At 55.7% G+C, this 14,959-nt stretch overlaps 2 protein-coding genes across 2 annotated transcripts in view; one reads left to right on the top strand and one right to left on the bottom strand.

Moving 5' to 3' along the window:
- Positions 1-9,790, top strand: Prxl2b (peroxiredoxin like 2B). The gene is made up of 7 exons (XM_038334882.1): positions 1-176; positions 431-635; positions 951-1,002; positions 1,519-1,582; positions 1,664-1,739; positions 1,915-2,033; positions 2,568-9,790. The coding sequence occupies exons 1-7, from the start codon at positions 114-116 to the stop codon at positions 2,592-2,594; spliced, it is 606 nt and encodes a 201-aa protein (XP_038190810.1). The 5' UTR covers positions 1-113; the 3' UTR covers positions 2,595-9,790.
- Positions 3,908-14,959, bottom strand: part of Mmel1 (membrane metalloendopeptidase like 1) — a 25,094-nt gene continuing 14,042 nt past the window's right edge. Inside the window, exons 5-24 of the mRNA XM_038334881.1 lie at positions 14,760-14,921; positions 14,442-14,522; positions 13,170-13,265; positions 12,559-12,677; positions 11,998-12,063; positions 10,758-10,892; positions 10,593-10,682; positions 9,250-9,386; positions 8,841-8,934; positions 8,199-8,327; positions 7,658-7,756; positions 7,225-7,308; positions 6,812-6,915; positions 6,524-6,582; positions 6,027-6,146; positions 5,285-5,418; positions 5,107-5,172; positions 4,487-4,582; positions 4,100-4,176; positions 3,908-4,007 (exon numbers count right to left, since the gene is read on the bottom strand). Of these exons, the coding sequence (XP_038190809.1) occupies positions 3,908-4,007; positions 4,100-4,176; positions 4,487-4,582; positions 5,107-5,172; positions 5,285-5,418; positions 6,027-6,146; positions 6,524-6,582; positions 6,812-6,915; positions 7,225-7,308; positions 7,658-7,756; positions 8,199-8,327; positions 8,841-8,934; positions 9,250-9,386; positions 10,593-10,682; positions 10,758-10,892; positions 11,998-12,063; positions 12,559-12,677; positions 13,170-13,265; positions 14,442-14,522; positions 14,760-14,921 (2,048 nt within the window). The remainder of the gene's footprint in view (positions 4,008-4,099; positions 4,177-4,486; positions 4,583-5,106; positions 5,173-5,284; positions 5,419-6,026; positions 6,147-6,523; positions 6,583-6,811; positions 6,916-7,224; positions 7,309-7,657; positions 7,757-8,198; positions 8,328-8,840; positions 8,935-9,249; positions 9,387-10,592; positions 10,683-10,757; positions 10,893-11,997; positions 12,064-12,558; positions 12,678-13,169; positions 13,266-14,441; positions 14,523-14,759; positions 14,922-14,959) is intronic.

A 14,959-nucleotide genomic window follows, 5' to 3' on the forward strand; every position in this document is an offset into this window, starting at 1 on the left:
GCCTAGCAGTCCTGACTCAGGAGATAGTGCAGCCCTCCCGGACTGGCCGAGGAGGTTGAGTATTACCGATTGAGGCTTCCCTGAGCCCGGAGCAGAAGGGGACCGAGGAAACCATGAGTGCGGTGGACCTTAGTCGCGTGGGCGCGTGTGTCTTGAAGCATGCAGTGACCGGGGAGGTGAGGCCTGCCCGGCGCAGGGCGGAGAACGTATCCCAGCACCCGCCCCGGTGCCCTGCCAGCTCACATGGGCTAGAGTGGAGGTTCAGAGGGGTCCCGTGGGTTCGCATGCTGGGCGTGGGTACTGCTGGTGGCTCACATTGCAGTAGGACCAGTGGGGCTGAGAATCATGGAGTAGCACACTGCGGGACGTGTGGGGCGGTAGGACCTACGGCTATGATGAGCCCACGCCCCCTGACAGCTTTATTCTGCAGGCTGTGGAGCTGCGGAGCCTTTGGCAGGATAAAGCTTGTGTGGTGGCCGGTCTGCGACGCTTTGGCTGCATAGTGTGCCGTTGGATCGCTCAGGACCTCAGCAACCTCCGGAGCTTTCTGGACCAACACGATGTGCGCCTAGTGGGCGTGGGGCCTGAGGCCCTGGGCCTGAAGGAATTCCTGGATGGTGGCTATTTCTCAGGAGGTGCGACTCTTCCCGGACTCGAAACCTTGGCTGGCCTCCCTGCCAAGCCCTGTCCACCCCTTTCCAGGCCAAGCAGGAACATACTCATGTGTCAGCACTTCAGCTCTCCCATGCGCAATCTCCAGCCTGTGCACTGGCTGCCTAGGCCCGGTGGCAAAGTCCCAGGGACTTGCCCTTCCCGTTTAAGCAGTGCTGACATTCAATCCCACCTTGCTCCTCTTGGCTTGGTTGGGTTGAACTGGACACCGTAAGTGGAGGGGACAGACGGCAGAATGGAGGAGGCCTAGGGCACATACCTGTGGTTTTCCCTTTTAGAACTCTATCTCGATGAGAGCAAGCAGTTCTACAAGGAGCTGGGCTTCAAGCGGTAAGTGTGACTGTGTGGGACTAGCCAGGGACAGGAGGATAGAGTGGCCACTGCTCTGTTATGCATCTTCTTGCTACCACCCTCTGCTGTTCAGTTTGTGCCGTGGAAACGGACTCTGGTGGCATGGCCAGTTTCAGCTAAGCCCTTCTCTGGGGTCTTCTCATGGGTGTTGGCCCAAGTCAGGCCTACCCACTGCAGTTTCATAAACAGGAGGGCCAGTGCCTTAGCAATGGCCCAGTTCAGTCCTCTGCTACCACAGGCTGCCTGTTGTGATCGGCAGTGCCAGCTAAGCCAGATCCCGGGGCACACCCAGCTTGGAGTTCAGTCCCCACATTCCAGCCCCTCTCCGGGGCCTCAGGCCAGCGGTATCCAACCTGGGGCTCCCTATGCTTCTATAGACGCTCCGGGTTCAGGTGGAGGCCCTGGTAAGAGAAGTGGGTGGGGCAGGACACTGGGGACAGGTGTGTGTGCTTGTGCTCGTCCAGCATCTGAACTAGGGACCCTGTGTCTTTGTAGGTACAACAGCCTGAGCATCCTGCCGGCCGCCCTGGGGAAACCTGTGCGTGATGTAGCCTCCAAGGTCTGTGGCGGCCAAGAGCATGGTGGGAGTTCCGGAGACTTCGCTTTGGGGCTGACCTGGGTCCTGTTCCTGTCTTTCTAGGCTAAGGCTGTTGGCATCCAGGGGAACCTGTCTGGTGACCTCTTGCAGAGTGGAGGGCTGCTGGTGGTCAGCAAGGGTGGGTCAGGGCAGGGCATCCTGCCCTCTTGGTGATTCAGGTCTTCATGGCGCCCACCCCTGGGTCTTGGGTGCTTGGGTGGGAGGTTGGGCTGCTTGGCTTGGTTCGTGGATTCCCCTCTTCTTCCTGTCACATGGGGGTAAGATACACCTTGACCGCCTGCCTGTGGCTGCAGGTGGTGACAAAGTGCTGCTACACTTTGTCCAGAAGTCCCCAGGCGACTATGTTCCCCAGGAGGACGTCCTTCAGGCCTTGGGTATCTCTGCAGAGGTTTCCTCCAGCAAACCACCCCAGGTGAGTAGAGGCCTTGCGGGACACTGCTTGTTATCCAGCCCCTAGCGACGTGTGTATGTATGTATGTATATATGCGTGTGTGTGTGTGTGTGTGTGTGTGTGTGTGTGTGTGTGTATGTATGTATGTATATATATCCATCCCTTTGGGAGACACACACACACACACACACACACACATCTATCCCTTTGGGACAGTGGTTGGCATGGCCAGGAACTGAGCTACAGCCTCTTGGGATTTACCTAATTTTGTGTGTGTTGGCAGCCTTGGGATGTAGATGTGTCTCTATGACTACTTGTAGAGGGGAATAAGCTGAAAGGGATGGAGGAGCAGTGAGGACAGAGGTCAGGCATGGCAGGGTCCCGCTGTGGGCAGGAGCTATGGGCAGGAGCTATGGGCAGGAGCTGTGGGTTAAGGAGGGCTGGGCTCTGTGCCTCCGTCGGGCATGGGTTAGACTGCTTCCTGTGTCCAGCACGCCTCCTTCTTGGCCTCTGAGGAGTGTGACCGGACTGACAGGGTCCCCGTTTCCCCTACAGTGTGACGAAGAGGTGTGTGGGAGGTGACACCTGGCCTCTGAGGACTTGGAGGCGTCTGCAACCTTGGATATAGCTGGAGTAGAAGGAATCGCTGTGGAGCCATTGGGACATGATACTGCACATTGTCTCCTCCTTGAACGGCAATGAGCCATTAAAGTGCAGGTCCCGGGCAGTGAGTGTCCCCACTGCTTCCGCACTCTGCATCCTCTAGTTCCTACTGTTGTCCCTGCGGGCAGGAGGGCCTTGAAGTGTAATCTTCCAGAGGACAGACTTCGGGTTTTGGTTGTGGGACCCTGGGGACAACAGTGTTATTTCTTTACAAGGTCACCCTGACACTGTGGCTCACTCCATTGGAGGCTGCAGAGAGGAGAGTTTGTTGGACTCAGCTCCCAAATGGAGCACAGCTGTGGGGAATGGGAGGCAGGCGTCTGCTTGTGTTGGTGGTGGAGGTTGGAGGCTAATGGGACTCAGGGAAGAGGTGGCAGGCGAAGACTGAGGGACCATTTCCGGAGCTGGAAACCCTCTCCGGATCTGACTGGCTGGTGCTGACCCGGAAGAAGCCTGGGTCTGGCTAAGCATGTCTGTTTCCCCGGGGTCCTAAGTCTGAGCTGAACTCCAGACACCCCACCATTTCAGGTCTTCCCTTCTCAAGGGTTCTTCCTTCTAGGTAGGCTCTGATGACCAGCTTAGCACTTTCTAAGACCAAGCCAGGGTGACTGCCGTGTCCACCTCGATTGGTAATGCCTGCTTTGCGATCTAGACTATCTCTGGCCTCCAGATTCCACCTGTTGTTGCTCCCCATGTCTTGAGGTCCCTCTGCCAGGTGCTGATGTGAGTCACCAGGATATATAGGTCCGGTCCGGTCCTGGAAGCCCAACTCACCGAACTGTAGACCCAAAGGGTGGCCTCTAGAGGCATCCTGGTCGGCTGGTCAGGAGCCCTTTCTCCCTATCAGATGTAATTCTTGCGCTGGCCACAGCTTACCCAGCCGCTTCCACCTGACCACCCACCTGACCCTTACATGAGCAACGCAAAGTCTTTGAAGCATTTACTTAGCTCAAGTCTGAAGCTTGAGGACATTTAGCCACGCACTATGGAGAGGGCGGAAGACAGCGGACAGCTCCTGCAGGACTGATGACCCTCACTGGCCTGAAGGGGCGCAGGACCAGCCACCACTCATCCCGGGTGTGGGCGGGCGGCTGCACTCTAGGCCGGTGCGGTGCGGAGGGCCGGCTGGAGGCTCCAGTGGCCTTCAGGCAGGGACTTGCACATCCAGCTGCACCTTGCACGAAGCCTCTGGGTGGTGGGTGGGCGTGGGCTGGAGCGTAGCTCAGCCTTGGCTACCAGATGCGACACCGCTTCCTGGGGTGCATGGGGCTGCCTCGTGGGCAGTGGAATGCCTCAGAGAAGGCGGCCAGGTTCTGTAGTGAGCCCAGTACCCTGTGGACCAGCAAGTCCAAGGAGGTTTGACATGAGGGAATGGGCCAGGGCAGGGGCAGGCATGCGTGCTTGCTTGGGGACTGTACACTTGCCTGTACTTAAGAGGACTGTGGACATCTGTCTTGATGGATTGGATGGCAAACTCAGGCCTGTAGGACCCGCACCACACCTAGAGGGGCATGAATGACTTGGTTATGGGCCTGAGGGCTGGAGCAGTGCTCTCTGCTTAGAGAGACCAACAGATTCCTTCCTTCCTTCCTTCCTTCCTTCCTTCCTTCCTTCCTTCCTTCCTTCCTTCCTTCCGTATCTGCTGCCTCCTCCCCAGTTGGCTCCCAATCCATAGCTTCAGTCTTTCTCTTGGAAGCCTGCCAAGCCTACTGGTTCTGGTTTTGGAGTGTGGCAAGCTCATGGTGCCCTTGGATATACCCTAGAGTGGGCCCTCCAAAGCTGTGGGTGTCAGGAGCGGGACTAGAAGTTACCTGGGCATAGTTGACAAAGAAAAGCTGGGCATAGGTCAGGTTCAACCCCGGCAGTTGCTGATCCTTCCCGCCTTCAGACAGCCACTGTAGATAAGCCTGCAAGTACCAAATCGGTCCAGCCAGGCTCTCGGAGAGCCCCATGTGGAATAATCTGGTTCCAGGACCTTCCCTAGATGGGAACCCTGCCTCCCTAGCTTAGGGCTGCTGTGTACAGGCCAGATAATTCTTCTGCAGCCCTCAAAAGACTGATCCAACAGAGCTCTGTGGGACCCTTGGCCATATAGCTGCCACCTGAAATCCACCCATCTGGGCTCCTGGTACCCAGTGCTCTATTCCCAAGGCTTAGAGATGTGGGCTGCTCGAGCCCGTGGTCATGTTGTCTCTGCCCTAAATACTCTTTAGGAGACCAAAAAGGGTTCCCACACTTGCTCATGTGGGAAACAGGTGAGATATTAGGTTTACAACCATTGGGGGTTTGTATTTCTGCTTCTTCCCCAGTCCAATTGGAGTGTTTTTTAGGACAAGCCCTAGTTTGGGCATTGCTCTGCCACGCTGTGACTGCCTTAGTCTCTCTGAGGGCGAGGCTCCGCCAGGGCTCGCGAGGCTCCGCCAGGGCTCACCTTGTACGCCTGTCGCACCCCACCGTTATCAGCGATGTTCTCCCCGAGGGTGCTGAACCCGTTCACCTGCACAAAAGAGACAGAATGAGGGGGCAGCCTGGCCTTGGCCCCCCCTCCTGTCCCGCAGGGCTGGCTGGGGTGTGTGCAGGTATAGGGCAGTCCTACGTGACATGCTTACGTTCTGGTTGCCAGCCAGTTCCCAGGAAAAGTTGCCGTACTGATAGACCATGCACTCCGACTGTTTGCGGAAGTGCTGGGCTGAGAAGTTACTCCACCAATCCAGCATGTTGCCATTCTTGTCGAAGTTCCGACCTGGGCGGCAGCAGAGGACACACACACTGTCCTCCAAGGCCCCGCTCTCACTGCCCTCCTGCACCCCTCTCCAAAGGCCAGGCCAGCGCTAGATTTCAGGGGTTCCGAGCACACAGCACCATGTTGAGGGCTGCTCAGGAGAGCTTCCATGCCTTCCATCCCATCGTTGCCCCTGATTAGGACCGGGAGTCTCAAATTCAGGGGTTTAAACCCAGGTAACGGGGACACATGGCTACCCTCATATGATACCCCTGGCTGAGCCATATGGGAAAACCAGCTCAGACATCACAGGTCATGTCAGGCCCTAACAGTCAAACAGGGAAGCCGCTCCAGGGAGGGAGACCAGGCAAAGCCCCTGTCCAACTAATTACTGAGAGATTGAATGGATGATCCCTGGCCGCTCAGTAGAGATGTGTGTGTGTGTGCGCATGTGTGTGACTTACAGGTGTATCTGTGACTAGGGCACTCCCCTATGCCCCTTTACCATTGTTGTCAAAGCCATGTGTAATCTCATGTGTGTGCAAGTGTGCGCGTGTGTGCGCGAGCGTGTGTGCATGTGTGACTTACAGGTGTATCTGTGATTGGGGCACTCCCCTCTGTCCCTTTACCATTGTCGTCAAAGCCGTGTGTAATCTCATGCCCGATCACCATCCCGATGCCCCCAAAGTTCAAGGCCTGTGGTTGGTCCTTGCTGAAGAAGGGTGGCTGAAGAATACCGGCAGGAAACACTGTCCCAGAAGGGTGACAAAGAGAAGCTGTGAGTGACAGTGCCAGGCTCAGGCGGGCACCTCTACGGGGCCTGCCATCTAATGCTGCGGCCTAGGAAGTGGAGGTTAGGACTCCCTGCCCAGTGTACAGACAGGGACACTGAGCTCAGAGACTAAAATGGGAATGCTAGATTGGCAATTCATGCCCAATTTCCTCCCGCCCACCGCTGCTTTCTTAAGAAAGTTCTCTGATGGTTCCTCTGTGTTCCTTCCAACCTGTGACCCTAGGACAACATGAAAGAGACTGGAACCCACTCTCCTTTCTGAGGTTAGACTGGGAGTTTCCTAAGCAAGGGCAGGGGTTGTCCTCTGGCACTAGAGAGGCGAGATGGGCTTACCAATCTGGTTTCTGTTTGGGGAGTAGAAGGCGTTGACCACTGCAGCCCCGATGATCCAGCTGTGGTGAATATACTGGTCACTTGGAGTCCACATCTGCCAGGACCCTCCCTATGGTCCCCTCTGCCCTGGCTGACCAGATCCTGCCCTGAAGAGCCCCCAAAGCTGAGGAGGGGGAAGGCTTAGGTCTAGTGTCCTCTTGAGCTGGCATCAGGCCAGACTCCTGTAGCCACCGCTAACCAGTAGGTAAGTTCTGCATGCCAGGCTAGCCTCTTAGTCATTCCACTCACAGGTTGTGGTCCACTTTTTCCCGAAGCTTCTTGAGGCTCCGCTGGGCACTGGCCTTGAGGTTCTGAAGCCCATTCTCGAAATACAGGTCCTCTGAGAATATCAGCTATGAGGAGAACAGAGCTTGACATGACTGGCACTCAGGCTGGGTCCCCAAGAGTGTTAGAAGGAGGGCTGAAGGTTGGGGAAGGTTCTCTAGACCCTCAGCTGGCATGCGGCCCTCAGGCTCCTGGAGCAGCTAAATGCCAAGTTTAGTTTCCCTGGGCCTCAGTTTGTCTGTCTGTCAGCAGAATGAGATTGGAGTCCCTCTAGGGTGTAGTGTGTCTAAGTGAGCAGCTGGAAGAACAGAGGATGCCTGACATGGAGAACCCCCTCTCCAGGGCTTCAGGGCAGGGGAGTGCCCAAGGGTACGCACATTGGAGTATTCCTCATCCAGGTGCCTATTGTTTTCTTCCAAGATATAGTCAGGGTAGCCGATCTGTTCCCGGATGTTCATGGCCTGCACAGAGGAGGGGCAGCTAGGGTCATCCACCGTGGGAGGTCCCTAGTCCTACATGCTAGCTTTGTTCCCTGCTGTGTCAGTAAGGGGATAACAGGCATCTTCCCTCTATCCGCTTGCAGAACCAGACACGTCGGTGGGGCTCTGTGTGGGTGCTCGGGAGTCCAGTGACGGTGGCTTGTCACCAGACCTAGAAGAGCCTGGGTAGATCCTAGCCCTAGACCACGGAGCCTCCTGTTTCCTGGGGATTTCCCGGGCACTTCCCTCCCTCCGAGGCTGTTTCTCCAGTGTGGGGTCCTGACCACGGGAACTTTCCCTCAGGTCTTCACACAGGTTGTAGCTCACCCACCTTTTCCTGGGCCTTCCTCTTAGATTCCTCATCCATCCAGTTCAGCTCATCCAGGGTATCCACAAACACGGATCTTACCTTGTCAATCAATTCTTTGACCTGGGGGAATGCATATCCTCATGTCCTGGGCTGGCTTAGGGGGCATGACCAGAACTCCAGGCTTGGTCTCGCCTTTAGAATGAGACCACTGCTGCTCTGTCCCTGACTTCCTAGAGGGGTGTGGCATTGATACGGGGTAACTATTCTGTCTCAGAATTGGAGCCTCACAGGTGGGTTGGAGGCTTGCTTGCCCAGGGCTCTGAACCCACACCTACAATCTGTGCCTTTCCCAGGGACCTTACAGAGTCCAGGACTGGAGTTCATGGTCACGAGCACCTGGGGGCAGGGTTTCTCTTGGCCTTCCTCTGCTCTGGTGGGCACTGGGATGAACGCAATGTCCCTCTGCCACACGTGGGAGTCACTGGGTAGGGTGGTGGTGATGGGGGCCGGTGAGCTTGAGAGCTGCCACGGACAGCGCCCGTTTGAAGTCAAGGCTACACACCATGTCCTTGCTGTCCTTGGAGAAGGCCTCCTTGATGTAGAGGGAGCCCACGGCGCTCTCCATGTTGCTGTTGACGTAGCTGACACACTCCCGCCAGCGCACCTCCTCCACGGTGGTGCCATACAGCGCCTGGCATGTTTATTCATTCAGTCACTCGCGCATCCTATCCCATGCGCCAACGTTTAACTTTCCCAGGTCCTATGTGGGTCCCTGAGCTTGTGAGGTGAAGCAGGCAGATCCTCCCACCACAGACTCCAGGGTACCCAGAGGGGAGACACAGGATGACTCAGACCGGATGCTGGCCATGGACATGAGAAGACCACTACTCTGGAAAAGCTAGGGTCCCACACAGACCCTTTCCTCACCCCCTGGACCTGGTGGTTTGCCTGGACGCTACACAAAGCTTCTTCTCATCTCTTCGTGTCTTGAGAGTTAAACTGACCTCTAATGAGCAGCTCCCTACCCTGCCTGGTCCCTCCCTCTGGTCACACTTGGTTTTCCACAGCCCCGTCTTCTGCTTTGTTGGCTTCTGTTGGTGGTTCCAAGAGGGCAGGGGCCTTTTCTCAGACCCCAGTGGTGACAGTGCATGCACGGCTCACGGCTTAAGCTCAGCATCATGAGGTGCGCGAAGGACACACTCACCTTGCGGTAGCTCACTCTCGCTTCTTTGAATCTCTGGCTCAGGCTGCTGATGCGATCCAGCACCAGGCGCCAGATCAAATAGTTCTGCATGGTCCTAGAAGAAGCAGAGGTGTAACGGGACAGGTGAGCGGCTTTCAGCCAAGGGAGGAGACACAGGTTAGCCAGCAGGTGCTACACCAAGCAGAGTTCAAGATTCTCTTAAGAACTGGCTTGTTTATCCCTCATGCTTGATAGGATTCCTGTCACCAGGGTGAGGCACCATGGGCACCAGAATCGAACCTCTGTGTCCCTCACACCTGAGAAGTTCTTGGTGGTATCCTCTCCCAAAAGCAGGAACTGTGTGTGTGTGTGTGTGTGTGTGTGTGTGTGTGTTGTGGGGCAGGGACAAGGTTCCCCTTCCCGGCCTCACCGTGCTGAGTAGATGTCAATGATAGACTCAAGGTTCTGCAGGTAGGGGATGCCATAGACCACCACCTCCTCATCTGGTAACAGGTCAATTTGGACAGAGGACAGCACACTTTGTATGAAGAGGGTCCAGTTAAACCCCTGTAGAGAGAGAGTGGCAGGAAGAGAGAGGTGAGGGGAAAGAAGGGAGGGTGGACCTCTGTGCATCTAAGAAACTCAGCTTCCACTGAAGAACATTGGAGAAACAGGTGAGAAAGGGCTGTTAAGAATCAAGACAAAGAGTGACATCTCCCCAGAGCCTGTGGGCTATGAGATTGCTAAGAATGTATGCAGAATATTTGAAAATGAAGTGTAGTTGGGGAAATTACTGGGCAAACACAATTTAGCAAAAACGATCAAAGTAGAAAATACGATAGTCTTATATATTACATAAGTTGGGTAGTCATCTATTTTGTGTACAACTTTTTTTGCTATTTATGAGAAAATTAACATAAGCCTCATGCATGCAAGGGCTGTGCGCTACCATTAAACTCTCCTAGCCCATTGCCATGTTTGCTGTCAGTGAATCGGCCACACTGCTGAGATTAGTGGTGTACTTTAACTCTCTCTCTCTCTCTCTCTCTCTCTCTCTCTCTCTCTCTCTCGTGTGTGTGTGTGTGTGTGTGTGTGTTCCAACTGCCTGAATCTGCCTCCTGCGTGCTGGGATTTAAAGGCGTGCACCACCAGGCCGGGCTTGAATTTACTGCTTAATTAAAGATTTATTTTAACTTTTCTGATGTGTGGTGGTGGTGTGGGTGGGTATGGGTACCCACTGAAGCCAGAAGAGAGGCACCGAATTTCTGGAGCTTCTGCCTGCTGTGGGTGCTAGGGAATGAACTCTGGTCCTCTGAAAGTGCAGGTTCTTAGTTGCTGAGCCGTCTCTTCAGCCCTGACCTTCAAATCTACGGGACCGGCGACATGTGGAACACAAGCTGGAACCAGGGCTCTCTCGGGGTTTGCCTGTCTTATCCTTGTGCAGAGCTATGAATCCCAGTGTTTATTTATATGTTCTAGTCGAGAGGAAGAGGCCGCAGGCCCAGTCACCTACTTCTGACCTGGGCCCTGTGCTGTTTGTCCCCTGGCTGGCATGGCCTTTTGTAGCAGCTGCACCCTGAGGAGGCCTGTCACAGGGCAACAATGGATGTCCCCTAGAATGTTTTCACTGTGCTCATTTAAAGGCATCATCTGCCTGGATGCCAGCCCTATGGTCCCTTTAATGTCGGAGTAGCTTTGTTGGGGGGGGGGGATGAGTATCCAGGTGGATTGGGGCTGAGCCCTGCTAATTCCTGGTTAGTGCCTGGGTCTCACCTTCAGACCAAACCTGTCCTGCAGCTCCACCAGGTCCATCCTGTGGTACAGGGCGGTGACATCATGCCTTTCCTCCTGGGGGACTGTGGCCTGCGTGGGGACCAGGGGTCACACCGCGTGGCACTCAGCACCTAGCCCGAGCCTCCCAGCGTGGCCCTGCCTCACATTGGCCAGATGTGCCTCCAGCGCCAGCACCTGCGCCATTTCCTTCTCCACCAGAGAGTTGTCATTGGGCAGGTTCATATCTTTCCTCAGCATGGTGGCCACTGATACCATGAACTGCAGGTAGGCTTCCCGCACCTGGGCCAAAGGACGATGGATGGAGCTGGGCGGCTTTGGCCACCTTGGCCACCATGGAGCACTCTGTGGGGTGGGGGTGGTATGTGACATGGAGTGGCCCCTAGAAACTTGCCCCTCTAGCTTCCCCAACAGGTTCTGGCACAGACATCCCGGAATAGAGTGTGGAGACTGTCTGTACCACACCCCGCTGTGACTGCCGTCTCCATCCCACACTCTAGGGACAAGTCTGCATGACGGCCTACTCCCCGAACTTGGTATGGAGTCACAAGGCTCTGGCCATGCCAGCTCAGGACCAAGTTCTAGTCCCGACTCCATTGCTTTGAAAGACCCGTGTCCAGGCCTCTGAGGGTGGGGACAGTTTTTCAGGGCTGCCTGGTGCCAAGCTGGCCTCACAGGTGCTCCGTGACTCTTTAGCCATAGGTGCCAGGGTGAGGTAAGACTGCCCCAGCCGTGATTTAGCCATGGGGTGGGTTATGTTTGTCCCATTCAGTTGGACATCCTTTCTTGTGTTTATTCTTGAAGGGGCTTTCCTCACTCTAGCTGAGGCTTCAGATTGCCCTATCCACTGAGACCTTGCTCTGCCAGCTGCTAGGTGGGACTGGGGGCCACACCTGTGAACTTTTGGGATGATCCGGGTCCTGATTTCCTGTCTCCTGCTACCATCTTTCTTTCTCGATCCACCCATGTGCCCACTAATACTTCCAGCCCTGCTGTGAGGGTCGTTCCTACCCTGTTCCTGGCCAGATGCCTTTGCTGTCCCTGTCCATCCCAACTCTTCCTGCTACCCTGGCCTTCCTGGGCTACAGCTGACTTCTCTCCGCAGAGCAGGCTCAGGACACTGGGCCTGGCTCTGCATGGATGGGTCAAGCCAAATGGACTGCTTGACCAGATGAGCTCACTCACCTCAGGGCCGGCAGTGTGAACACTGGGTGTCCATGTTTGTGTCCCCAGTGCTCAGTGCCTGTCCACAGCCTCACAAGTGCTTCCAGAGGCTGGTTGTGGGGAGCAAGGCTAGTGGACAAGCAGGAGAGCCGATCTGGGGGAGGGGGGACAGTATATGTGCAGGGAACTGCATCTGACATGGGCCCCGAGGCTCCCTGCTTACCTTGTGACTATTGCCTTCGTTGAAATAGTACTCCCGGGATGGCATGCCCAAGGTGGGCTGATCTATCTGGAAATACAGAGTGTGTGACTCCTCACAGGTGGTGGGGAATCCCTGCAGCCTGGGTGAGGAGGGCAGCAATCCCCTGCCCCCAGACTGTGCCTGGTAACAAAGCTGGCTCCCTGTGGAAGTCAGATGCTTCCAAACCCAAGCCTTTCCTCGATAGAGAGGGGCTGTTTGGGGTTCAAGTCCCCACAGGAGGGACTTGCACCACATCCTTCCCAAAATGGCATCTGTGTGCTTCTCAGACCCTCCATCCAGGGGCCAAAAAAAACAGGGTAAGCACAGGGCTAGCTTCTCAGAACACAGCAGGGGCCATGAGGCCCCCTGTGAGCCCTGCTTAGCACATCTTACACTGCAGACCAAGCAGTGGACAGAGGACACAAACATCGGGCTCCCAGATCCCCCCAGCCACCACCCTGCCTGTCTCCTGCTCTCCCGCAAAGTCCAGAGTCAGACTCAGGGAACCCGGTCCCCTCCCTACCCACGGAGGGTGTTGCATACATAGATGACATGGCGACTGGAGTTCTGGTCATCATTCCAGATGAAGAGGTCAATGAGGACGCGCCTGTTGAACTGTGAGTTCAGCACAGCCAGCTGCCGTTCCAGCTCCCACTTGGGGCCTGAGGAGTCAGTACCCACGCTGGAGACCAGCTAGCCGCTCTCCAGACAGGGAACTGTACCTCCTGAGCACAGCATTCAGGGGGCGATAGGGAGCCCCGCCAGGCTCGGGTAGTGAACTCATCGTGAGACTTTGGGGACTGAGGAACTATTCTCCAAAGGGGCTTAGGGACGTCTTCAAAGGTCCACAGGGAAAGAGTGGCTGTGGATGGGAGATGCTCTTTTCCAGGCATCATCCCTGCCCCTGAGTCAGAAGTGAGCCACGGTCTGAGGGCTGAACAGGGATATGAAGACTGGCGTCTTGGATAATAGGAGGGATGACCCAGGACAGCGCTTCAGGGGACCAGCCATCGTGAGCACCCATCACAGGTCCCACTGACTCCCCATTGTGGAGCCTAAGCTCTGGGAGGAATGAGCCTAAGAGCAGGCAATGTGTGGGCAGCTGTGGGGTTGAGCAGCCTCTCCCCGAAGCCAGCAAACTCGCCTATACTTACCCACCATCTCACTCCACTTGTCCATGGCCACAGGCCAGCCTCCTACCACATCTAAGATGTCCAGCAGAGGCTGAGAGTCTCTCTTCTCTATCACACCTGAGGAGGGAAGGAGTAGATGCTTATGCAGACTCCAGTGGCTCAGGTGCCACAGCACCCGCCTGGAACATGCCTGCTCCAGGGGCTCAGCTTTAGCTCGGGGCTTGCTGATGAAGCACACGGAGGATGGGATTTGGCAGCAGGTGACAAGCCTAGGGAAGGAGTGGTGGCCAGAAGGGAGGCCCAGAGATAGAATGTGCTTGGGCAAGAGTCGGGTCACACAGGGGCCATGTGACTTGCTTCTGTCACACGATGGCAGTCTAAGAGGCTTCCCTCTAAGGAAGTGCTTCTCCTACAGGGTACTTGGGAGAACTTAGGGAAGGACTGAGTGCAGAGGGCGTAACCCAGAGGTCACTATAGATACAAGGGCGGGCCTTCGGATGACAGGGCAGGACTCCAGAGCTGGTAACGAGAAGGGGCTGATGTCCACTGTCCCGGCATGTGGCAGTGCTGAGGGGCCACAGGGAAAGGAGGATGGTTCAGTGGTAAGGGAGGCACCAGATGAGTCTGATGAAGGACGCTAGCCTTGAGATGCTGAGGGAGTGTGAAAAGAGGAAGCCTCCCATGGGTTTGGACAGTGGCCTATCTGGCTTTCTCTGCTTGGGCCAAAGGGAGCAGGATTCTGTGCAGCTGCTGGGCTGCTACTGTGGTTGGTGGGCTGGAAGCTGAGGAAGGGGCTCAGAGTTCTGTTCACATACTGCTGCCATCCTGTCTTGGGCACCCAACCTTTCAGGCAAGAAATTAAGTAAATGTGAGAATCTAAAGGAAGTTATCTGTGACTTGTGGGTGTTGGTCACATGGTTTGTGGAGATAAGATAGCCCTGGCCATGCCCAAGTACAGGTTCCAACGGAGATAATCTCATAAAATCACAGTCCCACTGAGTTGCATTGTTGGTACACAGGAATCAACCTCAAACCTTTAGGAGATGTTCAGGGAAGACAGGTGGCCCCAACTTGCAGCTCAGCCGGCCAGAGTGGTACCTTTGGGTAATGTAACTACAGGCTAGGGTTATACAGCCCCAAACCCAGGGTAGCTGGTAATGAGCTAGGCCAGGTGAGGCACAGCACACAGCTCCTTCTCATGTACCCTGTATGATGTTCACCCCCACCCTGAGATACTTCCGGGTGTAGTGTACTGTTAGAGCTAACTGGGCCCTAACAGGTGGCTCGACTCACTTTCGTTCATGCAGGAGCGGTACAGTGTCTTGGCCTTCTCCACAGCTGGCCGGTCCTTGAGAGAGGAGTCCTCCAGCACCCCTGTGGGTAGAGGAGAAAGCTTCACAGAGGTTGAGGTGACTGCTGGGGCCCCAGGACAACTAATGTCTACTGTAGCCCTTAGCCCCGTCTAGCCCCGGGCTAGCATCATCAAGCTGCCCTGAGACTCAGCCCAGTCACAGGCCACTCCAACTCTGACTCTGGTACCTAGATGTCAGGCAGGGACCCACCCAAGGCTCAGTGACACCTCTATGCCCCCAGGTGGTGGCTACTCTTCACCTTTAAGGATGACCTCCAGCTCATCCCGGAGAATGTCAAAGACGCTGTATCGGGAGTTGGTCTCGGGAATCACATGATGCCGCAGCCAGCCTCCGCAGGCATACTGGTAGAAGTTGTCACAGGGCTCCTGTGAGTTGTCCATGTTCTGGAGGATTCTGGCAGCTATTTATCCAGAGGGGGTGGAGAGAGGAGGGGGCAGA

The sequence above is a fragment of the Arvicola amphibius genome, chromosome 6 (genome assembly GCF_903992535.2).
Source record: "Arvicola amphibius chromosome 6, mArvAmp1.2, whole genome shotgun sequence".
NCBI lineage: Eukaryota > Metazoa > Chordata > Mammalia > Rodentia > Cricetidae > Arvicola > Arvicola amphibius.